Source organism: Euprymna scolopes, chromosome 32 (assembly GCF_053919585.1).
Source record: "Euprymna scolopes isolate OS-2025 chromosome 32, ASM5391958v1, whole genome shotgun sequence".
NCBI lineage: Eukaryota > Metazoa > Mollusca > Cephalopoda > Sepiida > Sepiolidae > Euprymna > Euprymna scolopes.
The window spans coordinates 52,987,426-53,003,174 of record NC_136513.1 but is presented as its reverse complement, the minus strand read 5'-3'; the positions used below and the strand labels follow the sequence as shown (position 1 = coordinate 53,003,174).

General features: G+C 33.1%; 1 protein-coding gene across 1 annotated transcript in view; it reads right to left on the bottom strand.

Annotated features, from left to right (window-relative positions):
• Positions 1-12,269: 12,269 nt before the first annotated feature.
• Positions 12,270-15,749, bottom strand: part of LOC145256358 (putative ATP-dependent RNA helicase DDX28) — a 92,733-nt gene continuing 89,253 nt past the window's right edge. Inside the window, exon 15 of the mRNA XM_080115181.1 lies at positions 12,270-12,574. Coding sequence (XP_079971307.1) covers positions 12,512-12,574 — 63 coding nt within the window. The 3' untranslated portion in view covers positions 12,270-12,511. The remainder of the gene's footprint in view (positions 12,575-15,749) is intronic.

Genomic DNA, 15,749 nt, shown 5'->3' with positions numbered 1-15,749 from the left:
GTCTGATTTCTTAAAAATGCTGGTGCAGATTATTTGAGATGAGTTTGTAAATAAAAACGTTTATTTTGTTTCTTTGATTAATGTTGCATGTGTGTGTGGATGTTGCCTTAGCGTTTGTTGTGCTTCGTATGAGTGGAGAGAGGAAGGGGGGGATAGAAAAAAAGAGAGAGAGGAAAGAGTAGAGAAAGAAGAGAGAAGGGGTAAACAGAGAAAGAGCAAGTAGAAACATAGATCAGAATTGAGAGGAAGAGAGAGATGGGGGCTATAGAGAGAGAGAAAGTAGAAAGAGAGAGAAGAGGTAAGAGAAATATAGAGAGGGGGAGAGAGAAAAAGAAAAAAGTGGAGAGTAAAGAGAACACAAAGAGAATGGGTAAAAAAGAGAGAGAGGGTAGAATTGAGAGAGAAAAGAGGGAGGTAGGGATAGCATAGAGAGAGAGAGAGAGAGAGAGAAAGAGAGGGGAAGGAAGAGAGAATTGTGATAATTTCTGCGTCTTGCATGAGGAAGCAGTAACTAATCTAAACATCATCTTTCTACACATCATTAACAATTTGATCAACTTCCCCCTCTCTTCTACACATCCTTTCGCACCTCTCTCTCTCTCCCTTTCTCTCCCAACTCTATTTTTAACCTCTCCCTCTTCCTTCCTATTTTTTCTTTTCTCTTTCTATCCTCCAACCCTTTCATTTTCTCCTACACTCTCTATCTTTTTCTGCTCTTCCTTCCTTCCTTCCTTCCTTCCTTCCTCCTCATCATCTTCTATAATTGATGGGTCTGCAGCGTCAATTGTAACAACCAGCTGCCCACCACAAGACCCAAGCATCAATTATTCACTTCATGAGGAAAAACTCTCCGCCACCCATCCCAATCCGTAACTAGTGTTGCTTGGCCTCTTCATCGTGAAAGACAATGGACACCCTCTGAAAAGGGTACTTCACAATCAAGAGTTTATGTGCAACATGGTCGGTATGCTCAAAAGAACTAAATAAAAAATTTTTTTTTAATGAAATCATTTAATACCATTACTTTCATCACCATTTTAAAAGTCTTTCACTACTACCTGTCCATTTTAGCCTGATATGCATTTCTCTTCCTTCCGACCACATGCTGGGTCCAGCCGGCCCATTCTTGTCTTCGACTTCACACATCCATTCTCTTTGATGCTCATTTTGCTTCTTCCCCAACCACTTGGTGTATTATTCTCTCTTTTTTTTTTGTTTTTGTTTTCACGCACACTTCCTAATTTGCATATGCACACTTTTCGGCTGCTACTGCTAATCTCTTCGCAGTCAGCCATCCTTTGCTGCTGCTGATATTTTCCCATGTGATCATATGCACTATGCTACATATGGCCACACTTTTAATGGTTGTGCATTGTTTAAATTCAGTGGTAAGGAGAAATCAGAAATGATGCAGTGATATTTTTATTTACTAGGGTATCATCACTTATCAAGGTTCATAGGCCACTCGAGCATGAGGTTTAAATAATTTTCAGTTGGATGGTGAGAAACACCATAATGATTGGTAACAATGCTCTCAATACACGGCACCAGACACAGCTTATACCATATATATATATATATATATATATATATATATATATATATATATATATATATATAATATAAGAACAAGTAGTTTAGAAAATATGTTAAAAAACACTTTGAAAATGTTTGTATTTACATATGTATGTATTTATTTTGTATTTCTTCTTATTTCATTTGGTTTCCTTCAAAAACTCCTGCTGATAGTTTAATTCTTGAATAATAACGTGTACATTTCAGTTGACCTCTTTTTGGCTTAAAATTTTGGCGCCTTTAACGTCATCTTGTCTGGGTCATTTTGACATTGGTTTTTCTATTTTAAATTTATTCCACTCACCATTCAATTTTTTTTCTTTTTTTTTCCTCCCCTTTTTACTTCTCCATGCATTTTCCTTAATTCAGCCTTGCCTCGACAGTCGAGCTGTATAATTTTTTTATGCACATTTTATCTTTCTTTTAATAATATATTGGAATTCTTTCCCTTTTCCTTGTACCTAATCGTGAATTATGCCACGGATTTCAGCCTTTTGGATTACTTTGGATCATCTTTCATTTATGCGATTCCCTTGTATTTTACTTGTGCGAATGGAAATTTAACTAAGTTTCTTGGATTCTGCATCTTTGGATTTTACTGTCATTGGATATTTTACCCTTCACCAAATTGTCCATTCACGTGAAATAACTTTTTTATTCACCCTATTCCCTCTGCTTCACTTTTTTTTATCAGGTAAGATCTATAACTTACTTGTAGTTTCATTTAATACTTTTGCAAGCAAAATCCGATCCCGCATTTTTCTAAATCCTACCCTCTGATGAGAAGGAAAGTATTTCTTCGAAACTCCACAGATTAAGAACTATCCACTTATTTAGTGTTTCCTTTTAAAATTAAATATGTTTTTAACTCTTTTTGAAGTGTTTTTTTAACATGTTTTATTAACTACTTGTTCTTATTATAAGCTCTATCCCTATTTGGTTTTATCGAGATTTTACATCTGGTTGAGATTACTTTATAAATATTAATTCTTTAATATTTATAATATACTTTAGTTTTGCCATCTTGGATCATTTTGGTAAACTTAACTGTAATTCTTATATATATATATATGGCTGCCTAAACAAATACACAATGCTAGATCTTCTATGCCTTTTCTTTTTTCCCAATATTATATTGTTATGTGTTATACATTTTCTTTTTAGACAAAATAAATTTGCATTTTTTCTGAGGAGTATATGTATGAGAAGATTCAATATTGACATAATAATAATCGCTTGTTTCTGTATAATGAAACGGACCTAGAAAAAAATGTACTGACATTTTAATATGCGAAAAGATGTGTTTGGTAAGAAAAAATAAATATTTGGATCTTGGATCATGTACCTTTAATGTTATTCGTTTATATATGTTATTCGTTTATATATGTTATTCGTTTATATATGTTATTCGTTATTTTATTGTTATTTTTAAAAAGGATTGACATGCACAAAGAGTGAAATATAATTGGAAAAACATATTTTACCCCCAAATATTCATAAGAAGGTCTATACATAATTTTAATCAGATCGACTCTGTAGATCCGAGAAATCTTCTGAAATTAATACAATATTGCGGTCATTAATCCCTATTAATCCCTATTAATCCCTATTAATACCATCTGTGCATCAAACGGATGCCATAATACATAGTTGGCTGCACCTTATCAGAACATAAAATTTCGGCCATATTGACCCAGTACATTCCTGATCAAAAATGGAACAGACAGACAAACAGACTAATATGATATAGATGAACAGCTGGTAGAGAGTCTTGCTTGATCTAAATACATGGATGTTGAAGTAAGCACTAAATTATGTTGTTTTTTTTTTGTCTAAACTAAGTGGTCATAGCAATAAGCGTCCATCACGGTTGACTAGTTACGGCTGATAAAAGAGAATAATGGCCGGAATTGGCAGATCATGTTTCAAGTGGGATATTTTGGTGTCAATCAAACAGATTTCTGACCACAATGCAGTGCAACCGGAAGGGAAGGGGGGGAGGGGGTGAACGAACATAAAAATTGGAAGAAAAACGTTGAGCATATTTCTGATTTTTTTCTTCTTCCCCCCCCCCTTTTTTTTTAAAAACTTTTTTCCCTTTTTTTTTCTTTTTTTAACTTTTGTTTTACATTTCTTTTTACTTTTTTTTCTTTTTTTTTTTTTCTTTTAACTTTTTTCCAATTCAAATAAGGTATATTGCCAGTTTGATGCAAAGGGAAACTACAGGATGAAACGATAAAAGTTGTTGCCATAAAGAAAACAACACTTTATTTTACAACTTTTATTAAAAAAAAAAAATCAATTTAGCTAACTTGATTATGTAGTAGAACTGACATCTATTGAATGTAGCCGCCTTCAACCTCGATACAGGTTCGGGACTGGGAACATGCTTTTTCCACAAGGGCTAGCGGGAGCTGAGCGAATACTTAGCGGATGGCGGTGATCAGGATGGCTTTGTTGTTGGGGGTCATGTTGGTGATTTTCTTGACAAATGACCAAACAAAGTAGTCCAGCAGTGTCAGGTCAGGGGAGGAGCGAGGTCAGTAAGAGAAGGATACAAAGTTATAGCACTCCTTCTGAAGTCCTGCTGCCACAGCCAGAGTCTGCCAGTGGCCACCTGATTGAACCAGGGCATCAGCACACTCTTCAGCACATTCAGGTACACTTTGGTGTTGATTTTCAAGCTGACTTTGAAGATGTGAGATGGTATGGTGTTTTCCTCACATGAAACATCCCAAAGACCATAGCTGTGAGTCGTCCCATTCATTAACCTGTGCCCTCAAGCGTTGAGCTGTACAGATTTACATTTTAAGGGTGGTAGCAATGATCCAGTTGTCATAACTTGGATTGGTAGGGAGCATGAGTTGTACTGTGGCGCATCTCTAATCTTGCTCGTTGAACATTGTGTCATTTTCAGACTTGATAAAAGGCTCCTATTGCTCTTGGGATTTGTACAATATCCTGAATTAATTGCTTTGTTAAAGCTTTTATATCCATATTAAAGCATATAATCCCTGGAATAGCAATAGTCGACTTGATAATCTTTCAAATTGTCGACCACAAAAAAATTGGGCCGTCTTCTATTCATTTTGGGGTAACATTCTGATGAATTTTCGACTTTAACATCGGCATCATCATTGTCATTATTAATAATACTCTTGTCCTCATCAATGACGACTTCATTGTCATCATTTGTTTTCTGAATTTAAGGAAATATTAATTCATTCTCTTCATATGATGGATTTTCGTCTTTGAAATTAAACATATCTGAATTTTACACATCGGATATTTTTATTTTAATTTTCTTTGGAAAATATACTAAATAGGCTGGGCTGTTTTCTTCGCACCCAAGGAATATACATTGATCGGTTTTGATATTTAATTTGTTTTTCTTATCTATAAATGCGAAGCAAATTGAACCAAATGCATGCATTCTGCTTTAATTTGACTTTCTACCACAGAAAGCTTCATATTGGGTTCTAGATAATCTTTTGGTAAATGATTGGTTGCTTATATATGCAGGAGTCATTAGTGTACGTCCAGAGGATTTGTGGGAGTTTTGATTTGCCATTTCAAAAAGTGTCCGCCATGATCTTTTCTGCAGTTTGTTTTGGTGAGGTGAATTAAAGGCCGCTTTTTCATGTTTGATGGTTTATTAATAAAAGTTCAAAGTCTTCATTAGTGAATTCTGTACCATTGTCAGAGCGAATACACTTTACTGCACCGTAGGGAGCCATGTCAGCTAAATATTTTTTAGTTGCTAGTAAGGTATCAGATTTGTTTTTTAAGAAATAAACAATTATTAAACCAGTATAATCATCTACAAAATTTCATGCATATCTAAAGTTTTATCTGCCCATCGGTTTCATGAGACTGTTCAAGTCACAATGATAGGATTTTCATGGCCTTCTTGTTTGCCGTCTTGTTTTGGTACTTTGCCAGTTTACCTTGTGTACAAACGTTGAAGTTTGTCAAGTTTTTGAAGTTTTTATTTTCATTCCATTAACCACACTCGGCAACTTTTTGAGTTGTATATTTTTTATTTACTCTGAAGAGTTACAAAAAGAACGAACCTGATAAACAAAACATTAGGTACAAGGCTACTCCAAAATTGGAATTGCAATGCTCAAGAATTTTATGCCATGTCTGTAAATTATGGCAGGCGGTTTTTGATGGGACTACGCTGTTTAAATAACATTGTTTTCCATTTTCTTTAATATCGAATACAGTTCCATTTGTGTACACCAGTTTTGGATTTATTGGGGCTAAAATTTATATTTGCACCTTGTTTAGTGGGTTTTTACAGAAAATATATATTTTGTTTAAATTTTAAGATTAGAAGAGCGTTTTCCAGAATACAGAAACAAAATTCATCTTTATTGTTCCTTAGCGAGATTTTAGCATCGCCGCTTTTCAAAACGTCGGCTAGCTCTAAAAAGTGACTCCAAAGGTTAAAGTTGGGATCAAAATTGATAAAATCCGATTCCTTCGTAATTACATGTGACGTCGCTCCACAATCGACAAGAAAGTTGTCACTGTTGAAGCATCAAATGTACAGGAAAATAAAAATGTATGTTCGCTAATGGAGCTCTCTCACATTTTTATGGAGTTTCCTTTGAAATTTTTTGTATCTACATTGAAAACTTTTGTGATGGGGTCGCTTACAATTGTAGCAAATAATGTTCATCCTTTTCTTTGGGGAAGGATTGCTTTTGGAAAAGTTGCGGTTTTTATTCAGGTTAAACGTAATTTAATGATATTTGTAAGTTCGTTTTTTCGGTGATCATTTGCTCAGTTTACTCGTAACTCTTAAGTGCTACCTTGAATTGACTAAAAGTCATGGGTTTTTCTTTTTTTATCACAGTGGCTTAAAATCACTTGGCAATCCTTTAAGAACCATGGAGATTAACAGACTGTTGCTAATAACTTTGCCAGACATTTTTAATGAATTTGCTGTTGTTTTGACCCTTATAATATAATCTGCAATCGTCTCAGCTTATATACGTTTTAGAGATGTCAGTTCAGTATATAAAGAGATAATTTTAGGATTTCTTTTTGATAAATAATGCTCTCTTAATAAGTTCAATGCTTTGCAGTCATCGTCTAAGGCTTCTCGCATTACCAGAGATAGACTTCTGTCATCTAAACACTGTATTAATTCTGCAAAGAAAGTTGCATTCTTTTCAATAAACTCAGAGTCGTTTCTGTTTTCAGGTTGTGCCTGAATTACCTTGTGTAACTTTTGGATTCGTAAAAATCCTAAACATTTTACTTGCCACAATTCAAATTTTGATTCTGATCCCTTGAAGTAAAGTCTTCTGCCAAGTCCATAACCTCTTGAATTGTAAGCCATGTTTAGTTTCAGAAGAGTTTCCGATAGGTAGTTATTCTATACAATTCCTAGATATAAAAAATTTTCAGTGGGTCGCTGTTCTGTACAGGTTCTGGACTTTATGATTTTGCAAGCAAAAAGCAAAAGATCCTTTTCGTGTTAGTACGAAAAGATTATGTGCTGGAATGCTAAAATATCCAGTATTTTTATGGAGCAATTCTGGTTTCTGATTGGTTGATAACAGAACGTGAATTAATTTGATTTGCCAGTTCCTATCGGCAGTGTTTATAAATACCCCCGCCCATTACAAACCAAAAATATTGCAACACCAAACATAAAACGAGAGACATTTTCAATTTCTTCTGTGACCCCCTCTCTCTTTTGGTCGAACATCTCTCATCTGCAGCAAGTCTGCTATTCGTATGCACCAAGCGCATGTTTATATCCCTACCCATTCCTATGTGGGAAATATATTTTGTTTTAATTGACCCCCACCCCCATGTAAGCACTGTTTAAATTTTAATTAAAATAGATCATTTTAAAGTTTTTTTTTAATTATTTTTTAAATAAATATCTGCTTGTTTATAATCAAATTTTCAGTTATATAGCACCTTCTCCTGGAGTAGAATCAATTTGTTTTTTGTTTCCTTTGCTCCATTTTTCATTGTGGATGCTGTCACGAGAAAAGATTCAGATTCAGTGGATGTTGTCACCAGAAAATTAAAATCTGTATACTGTTTCAATGGTGGGATTTTATTTTTCAGATATAATTATATATATATATATATATATATATATATATACACACACACACACACACACACACACACAATTTCATGTGTCCACAACATTTGATGGTGAGATATAAAATTTATGTATAGACTAACAGGCCACCCGGCATTGCCCGGTCATAAAATATGCTTAATATGATATTTTGATTAATGCAGATTTCGTATTTATTATTATATTATACTAGCATGGATGCCCGACGTTGCCCGGGTGTTTGGAGGTGAGCAGGCCCCCCCCCCAAAAAAAAAAGGTCAATTTTTTTTAACTTTGACCCTTATTATGACCACTTACTATTTATTGTTTTGGGCTCAAATCAAGTTAAGTTAGATCCATGTCTAAGGAACCTATATCTAAAATTTCAAGTGTTTAGACCCAAAATTGTCAGAGGAGTTTGGTAGAGTTCTCAAAGGTCAAATCGTTGAACTTTGACCCCATAACAGCCAAATTTCTGACCGATCACATAGATTTTCCCAAATCTCAGTACCCTGTATATCAAATTTCGAGTCTGTAGACTAAAGATTGACAGGGTTATTTCATAGGGAAATGTACACAGACACACAGACAGACACGTTCACTTTTATAGATATATAGATTGGACCCAATATACAGTAATGATTTTAAGTTTTAAAAAAAATAACTCGTGCGCCACCACCAAGAATCAAAACCAAACTGTTTACTTTATGATTTACTTTTTCCTTTGATGTTAATGCCTGAGCTATGAAGACATGTTCGCTGCAAGGTTAAAAATTAAAACATGAACCAATAGCTATCATGTTACACATGCATATTCGTAATTCTGTCATTCAACCTATCCTGGCATATTCCATTTTTTTTTTTTAATTTTCACACTTTTGCACTGATTTTCCTCGACTAAAACTTAAATATAAACGTTTTGCATGGATTCGAATACCCTATACATTAAGTTTCGTGTCCGTAGACCAAAAACTGACAGAGGAGTTTGGCAGGTAACACTTTTTAGACAAATACGCATACATAAATATATATAGAAAGAGGTTTGTATTTACTATAACCTTTTTACACAAATATTACACAAGTATAAATCATGTAGAATATCTGCATGAATATAATTACACGTAATAGTTAACTAAAGATGATCATTCCATAAGAAAACTGAAAAAACTAAGCGGGAATCAATTTAAATAAATGTTTAAAAGAATATGAAAATTAGCTAGATCTTTTACAGATGAATGCAATTCCACGACCCATATACAAGAAGAAAGTTGTATTTTCTCTTTAAATAAACTGAAAAAAGGAGTTTTAATATGAATATTAATACACAAAAAACAAAAAAAAAAATTTATGGCAGTATATATATATATATATATATATATATATATATATAAAGCTGAATGTCTGTGTGTGTGTCTGGTCACGAATAGGCTCCTATATGGTTGACTATTTTAAAACTAATTACATATAATGATAGACGGTGTATCAAGACACAGGAATGGGTATGTTTGATCTGGCAAAATGGTGGTTCATTAAAATTGTGGGGTCTGCGTACGCGTCTGGTCCACAAAGTATGGAAATAAAAAATTTAAAAATTAAAAAAAAAAACGTTTACAAGTGTTTTTTATATAGATGTACATAATAATACTTTGATAAGTATGTTTTAACTTAAATAGGGATGGTATAATAAAATTGTGGGGTCTGCGTTCGCGTCTGGCCTCCATAGAATGGAAATAGGCACAAACTTTAATAAAGACTTTTCATATCTATCTGTGTAAGTATACTTTGATAATTATGTTTCAGTTTAAAGAAATATGGTATAATAAAATTATGAGGTGTTCATTTGCGCCTGACCTCCATAAAATGGAAATATGTCACAAAGTTTAACAAGGTTTTTTAATATAGATCCACAGAATATTGTGATAAGTGTTTCAGTGTGAACAGGTATGGTATAATAAATTATTTTTATTTTTACTTTCATCATATTTTGCTTTTGTTTTGATACCCCCAAATTCGAAGCTATCTCTTTACAACCCTTCCTTTTCATAACCTATCATACTTTCATAAATCAGAGTCCATTTTCTATAGGCTGTTTTTGAACCCAGTCAACAATATATATATATAAAATCTGCAAGAATTAAAATATCATATTTAAGCCCGGGCGTCTGCTAGCTTAGATAAATACTTTTGTATTTTTAACAAAAGGGTTACAATAATATGAAAGCATCTCCATTTACACTGAACATATACAGAATGCCGACATCAATATATTACATATGAGTCTCCTGTAGAATTTCCACAGGTCTTGCTAGTCCTTCATGATTGAGGCAATTTTTATTCTTTTCCCTATCCAGTGTCCCTTTTTGGGGAGCTGAATTTTATCCACTTCAAAAACTGACTATGTGTCTAATTCTGCCCTTGTGGGGAGACAAATAGGAACAGGATACTTAAAGCTATAATCTTCTTTATATATAAAAGCGAAAATGTGTATACGTATGTTCGCTTTTTATGTCCAAGAAAGGCTTTTACCCGAGAAGCGGTCGGTCGGCTCACAACTTCTTGAAACTTTTTATATCACATATAAATCATAATATCTATGAGTTAACAATGGACTTCGCCTGTCTATTTAATTTGCTTGACTTTGAAGAGATGATTCAATATTTTTCGCTCGCCGCATGTGGATTAGGCTTTTTCATATAATAAAAGTGACACTAATTCTGGTGGTATTTTTCTGGTCGCGATCGCTGGAAATCAGCTTTGATCAATGTGGAAATTTTCCTTATATCAGACAATTGCTATTCAATTTGGACAATCCCCTTGTTATGGGGAACTGATCCCCCCCCCCCCAACATCTTGGGAAAATAAAAATAAAAAAAGCGTTTCTGCAGTAAATAAAATACTACCCCGCAGTCAAAGTTGACCTCATTAAGTCATTAAAACGTGCACCTGCCAATTCTAAATAATTAAATAAATTCAAACGTGTTTCCGTTAGTATTTCATGGTGGCCTAGTGGTTAACATCGCACGTTTTCTTTTTACACTTTAATTTCCAACTTTGCCTCAAGGGTTCGGGTTTGATCCTCATACTTACCTACCAAAACTTATTTTTACATTTTACCCTCCCCCTCCTCCTGGGGTATTCGTACGTGTCGATTTGTTGTATATTTTTAAATATTCTTATCAAAAATCATGAATTAGCAGATTTTTTTTCCTTGATGTAAGCAGTGTTTTTATTTGAATTAAAATCTGTCATTTTAGAAAACCAGTACAATGCGGAATACAACGCATAATTCAATGTAGAATTTCACGCAGCTGCGTGATTTCGTCCTAGTTAGAAAATTTGAAAATCTCATTGTTGAAACAATATGGAGACTTTACTTTTCTGGTGACATGCCACAAGGAAGGATGAAGAAAAAAGAAACACAAAGTGATTCTACTCCTACAGAAATTTCATTATTATTACAATTATATAAATGCAACTTTGTGTGGGTGTGTGTGTGGGTGTGTAAGTTCGTAGACGTTCGTAAGTTGTAGACTCCGAAACAGCTGAACAGATTTTCTTTAAAATTTACAGAACTGGGAGAGATCTTAGTTAAGTTTTGTCTCAGAATACCCCAAATAATTACCAATAATCGAAACCATTATTTTAATTTATCTATCATCGGTAAAGCCAGTTTTTTCCATGATGTTGCTTAGCAACAATGATAGAACAACGGGCTGTGAAAATTCTACTGTAAGTTGATAGCATTTTTTTCTTTTGCATGATGCAGTCTGTAGGTTCAAACTCCACTCAGAAATTTCTTAATTTTTTTCATTAACTGTGAGGAATTTTATAAGACTTGAAAATTTATGTTTTGTTTTTTTTTGCCTGTAGGTTCAAACATTGCATGTAAATTTCTTAATGTTTTTTTTTGTTAACTGGAAAGAAGTTTACATAAAAAAAAAATTTATAAAAGAAACAGTAAGTTCTCTATAGTTTAATGTAGAATAACATATTTTGGATTAAGTTACTGCATGGAGGCATGTGAAGCTCCCTCCGGGCGATTTCACGGATTTCGATGACAATAAAAATATATGAGTGTGAAATATTCGTTGATCATCATTCAATCCTGGGCAATGTCGCCTCTCCTTGCTGGTAAACAAATAAATGTTTTTTTTTTTAAATTAACTTCTATTTACTTCACCGGTGTAGCATACTCTTGTTCCGTCAGCCATGGATAGAAGTCATTAGTAATTCGCAATTGTATTTTTCGGTCGTCCAGACTGAGGATTGAACCTTCAACCTTCAGGATAATATCACTCTACAGTTGACTTTTTCCAAGTACTCTAACCACTGCACCACGGGTTCGTGCTGTGAACTGAATAAAGAGTTTTGACTCAAATTCTGTGCAAATTCCTGAAATTGACAGAAACATTCCAAAGTTCAACAAGATACACCTGGAGAAGGTCGGAGGTTATATCGACTGAAATTTTGTGAAAAATCACACTGAAGATGAGAACAGTAGTCCAAAATATCCAAATAATGACTTCAAATTTTGTTTAAAAAAGGAAAACAATTTAAAACATGTGATCCAATGTTCTAGAAAAAAAAAAAAAAATTTAAATAAAGAAAAACAAAATATTTATTTCAAGGATCTTTTTAATCCAATTAAATAATCAAATAAATATTCGTTGTGGAAAACTCCTTTCTTGTCGAGAAGAAAATAAAACCATTTCCCTTTAATCTTCATCGGAATCTGATTTTTGGCGGAACTCCGTTGTTGTAGACAGTTAATGGAAGCAACTGAAACGCTCTCGGTTGATTTTCGACCAAAAGTCGTAATTTGGACCATTTTACCTCCTTTCTTTAGAACAAGTTCTTTGATCGCACGTTTCGGGAACATGAGACTAATAAATAGCAGAAGGTATCCTGTAATGAAACACAAAAGAGTATTAGTAATTAGCAATGCTACTGGGCAATGCCCAGGATCCTAATTACCATAAAATACATAGAAGTAAACAATCTACTCAAATATTCGTTTTAGAGAAAAATTGGTTTCGTCGTTTGTGTTTAATGGCATTGGTGTCATTTAATGTTAATGCAAAGTTATTTATCTAAGTATCTATTACTAATGATTACTATATTGTCCAATTTCTACTGTACACTCTTTAACCCTTATCCTTGAGTGGCCTCTTGGCCTTGATAATGTGGTGATGCCTATGTAAAAAAAAAAAAAAACTAGAAACTGAGAATTATTTTTTCCAATACAATGTGCCAAATAATTGTCTCAGTGTTTTAGGATTTAATTAGACGTACATAAAATCGTGTTTATTTTTTAGTTGTGCATAATTAGTAAAATCAATGAACGACTAATCTAAAAAAAAAAAAATAAATAAAATAAACATTTTATATCTTTTTACAAAGATTTTTAACAAAAAAAGAAAAGTTTGCACAAAATTGGAAAAAAATAATTGTTTCAGTTTTTAAGGAGTTCATTATGTAAATAAATACTTATGTATCGATTTACTTTCTGCTTTAAGAGAAAATATTTTTAAAAAATAATCTATTTTTATAAATATTTTTTATATGAATCTAAAAATATATTTGCCAAAAAATAACCTCTCGACTGGATTTTGTGAGTAAATTCATGGTGGACCTGAACGAGAATCACCCCCTATATATTAGTGTCCAATCAATAATAATCTACTGAAAAAATTGCAAAAAGCCGAAAGCTATTCTTAACACGAGAAGGTTGGGGGGTGTTTATTCCGAAAGTCATTCAGTGGGGGTGGGGTGATTCTCGTTCAGATTCACCAAATTCATTTTATTGTTTATTTTAATAATACTACAACAGATTTTTTACATTATTTTGCGCTGATATAAACTCAGTACTTCGTTCGTGTCAAAGTTGCTTTAATAGCAAATCAGCAGCAGGCGCAATAATCGCACGTAATTAGTCGTACAATTTTAGTAAACCTCATTATATACAACCAAAATCTGGCGCAACTAAATGTCTGATTCGGTCCAAGCAACTTTACACGTCGTTTCTATACGACAAACAGCAGGAGCAGTTACTTGTACATTGATCGGGCATAATTTTCGTCATACATTTTTAGTAAAACCCGAGGATTGATAATTCGGATTATTTGGACTCCTGTCCTCATCTCGGATGTTATTCATACAACGATTCAGCTAATGTAACAATCCGACCTTGGTCAGGTGTATCTTGTAAAAATCAAGAATGTTTCTGTCGAATTTGGGAATTTGCACAGAATTTTGAACTGAACCCTTTATTTCACCAACGGGGTAGCATGCTCTCGTTCTGTCAGCCATGATTAGGTAAAAGTCCTAACTCGCAATTGGGCAATATTGACGCATAGATGCTCTATGGCGAAACAAACGTCACAGCCAGGCGACTTGTGTTTATATAAAACGCAAACTGAGAATATGCCTAAAACTGCTATACAAGAGTGAGAGATTAACAGATACACCAACCCAGATGGGTGCTTATTCAGATTCACACTTATGTCGGCAATTAAAAATAAAGAAAATACAGAAACGTTTGTATAATGTACATACTAGTTACGGAACGAAGATGAAATATTACAAAAATCACATAATTTGTTCAATTATTTTTTTTTTCATTCAAGAAAAGCAAATTGAATTTAAGGTAAAAAAGAAGCGTCCATGTTGGAATCAAAGGCAGACAACCGACTTATTTCAAATTACTTTTTTTTGATAATGTTGGAAAGACAATAAAAACGTAACATTTAAAACCAAACAACAATTCATTAACATAACGTGTTTTTTTTTTAATTTTTGTTTTATTTTCAGAAAATAAAAGTTTAAAATAATGAAAACATTTTGGTGTTAATGCAGAGAGTGATCCGTGCTATTTTTTTAAATCGTATTTCCACGTTTAATTAAAGTTTCATGATATGTTTTTTTTTATTCAATTGTAAGGTTAAAGTACAGAATAGGTACAAAACACCTTCCCCTCCCCATGTTAAGAATGGCTTTTTAAATAATAACGTTATTATTTCAGCACGGATCGCTCTCTGCATGAGTACCAACATTTTTTTTGAAGGGTCATCTCCATATATAATAAAATGACTACAAAAATTTCCCTCTGAACCAAAGTAGTGTAGGTTTGCCACAACAGACGCCATATACTAATTCAATACATCTAGGCTAATAGCCATTGTCTTATATCGATTTCAAACACCATTTCACACACATTTAGTCGTGATCTTAAAATACTACATTACATCCTACGAGCAACACCATCACAAGCATGGTAAATTAGGACCAAGTGTTTCTGGATGAGAGAGTGTGGTAGCCGCAAAAGTCCTCCACTAGGTGTATCAGAAATTTGGAGGAATTTTTGACACCCCTAACAGAAAACTGTGAATAAAATAGAAAAAAAACTCGTAATTTCTCTTTTTAAAGTGGGTTGTTTATTTTCTGTATGGAATATACTTCCAAAATAAACTATTAAAGTTGTTTAAAAAATAATAGAAATATTATTTTTTATTTTTTAAAAACAGTGTTTACAAAATGTTTACAAAATACCGGCGTGCCTTCATGCAGCCATTTTTTTAATTTTACAAGTTAAATATTTTTCAATCTTTAAACTTTTATTTATTTATTTTGAAAAAAAGTTTTACTTTTTATGAATATTAAAAGAAAAATGGGTACTCATGCAGAGAGTGATCCGTGTTGAAATAATAACGTTATTATTTAAAAAGCCATTCTTAACATGGGGAGTGGAGGGTGTTTTGTACCTATTCTGTACTTTAACCTTGCAATTGAATAAAAAAAACATAAAACTTTAATTAAACGTGGAAATACGATTTAAAAAATAGCGCGGATCACTCTCTGCATTAGCACCGAAAAATGTTACTAAACATTTATTAATAATTTCTCACTTTTACAAACATTTGATTTTAAATTTCTTTTTAAATGACAACCTTTTTTTTTTTTTAATAGTATTTGTGCGGATGGGTATGTTGACAACCCCCACCCCCAATGATGTTTATTCCGAAATCCATTGTTAAGATGGAGAGGTTGAGGGTGTTTATTCTGAAAGCCGTTCTTAACATTT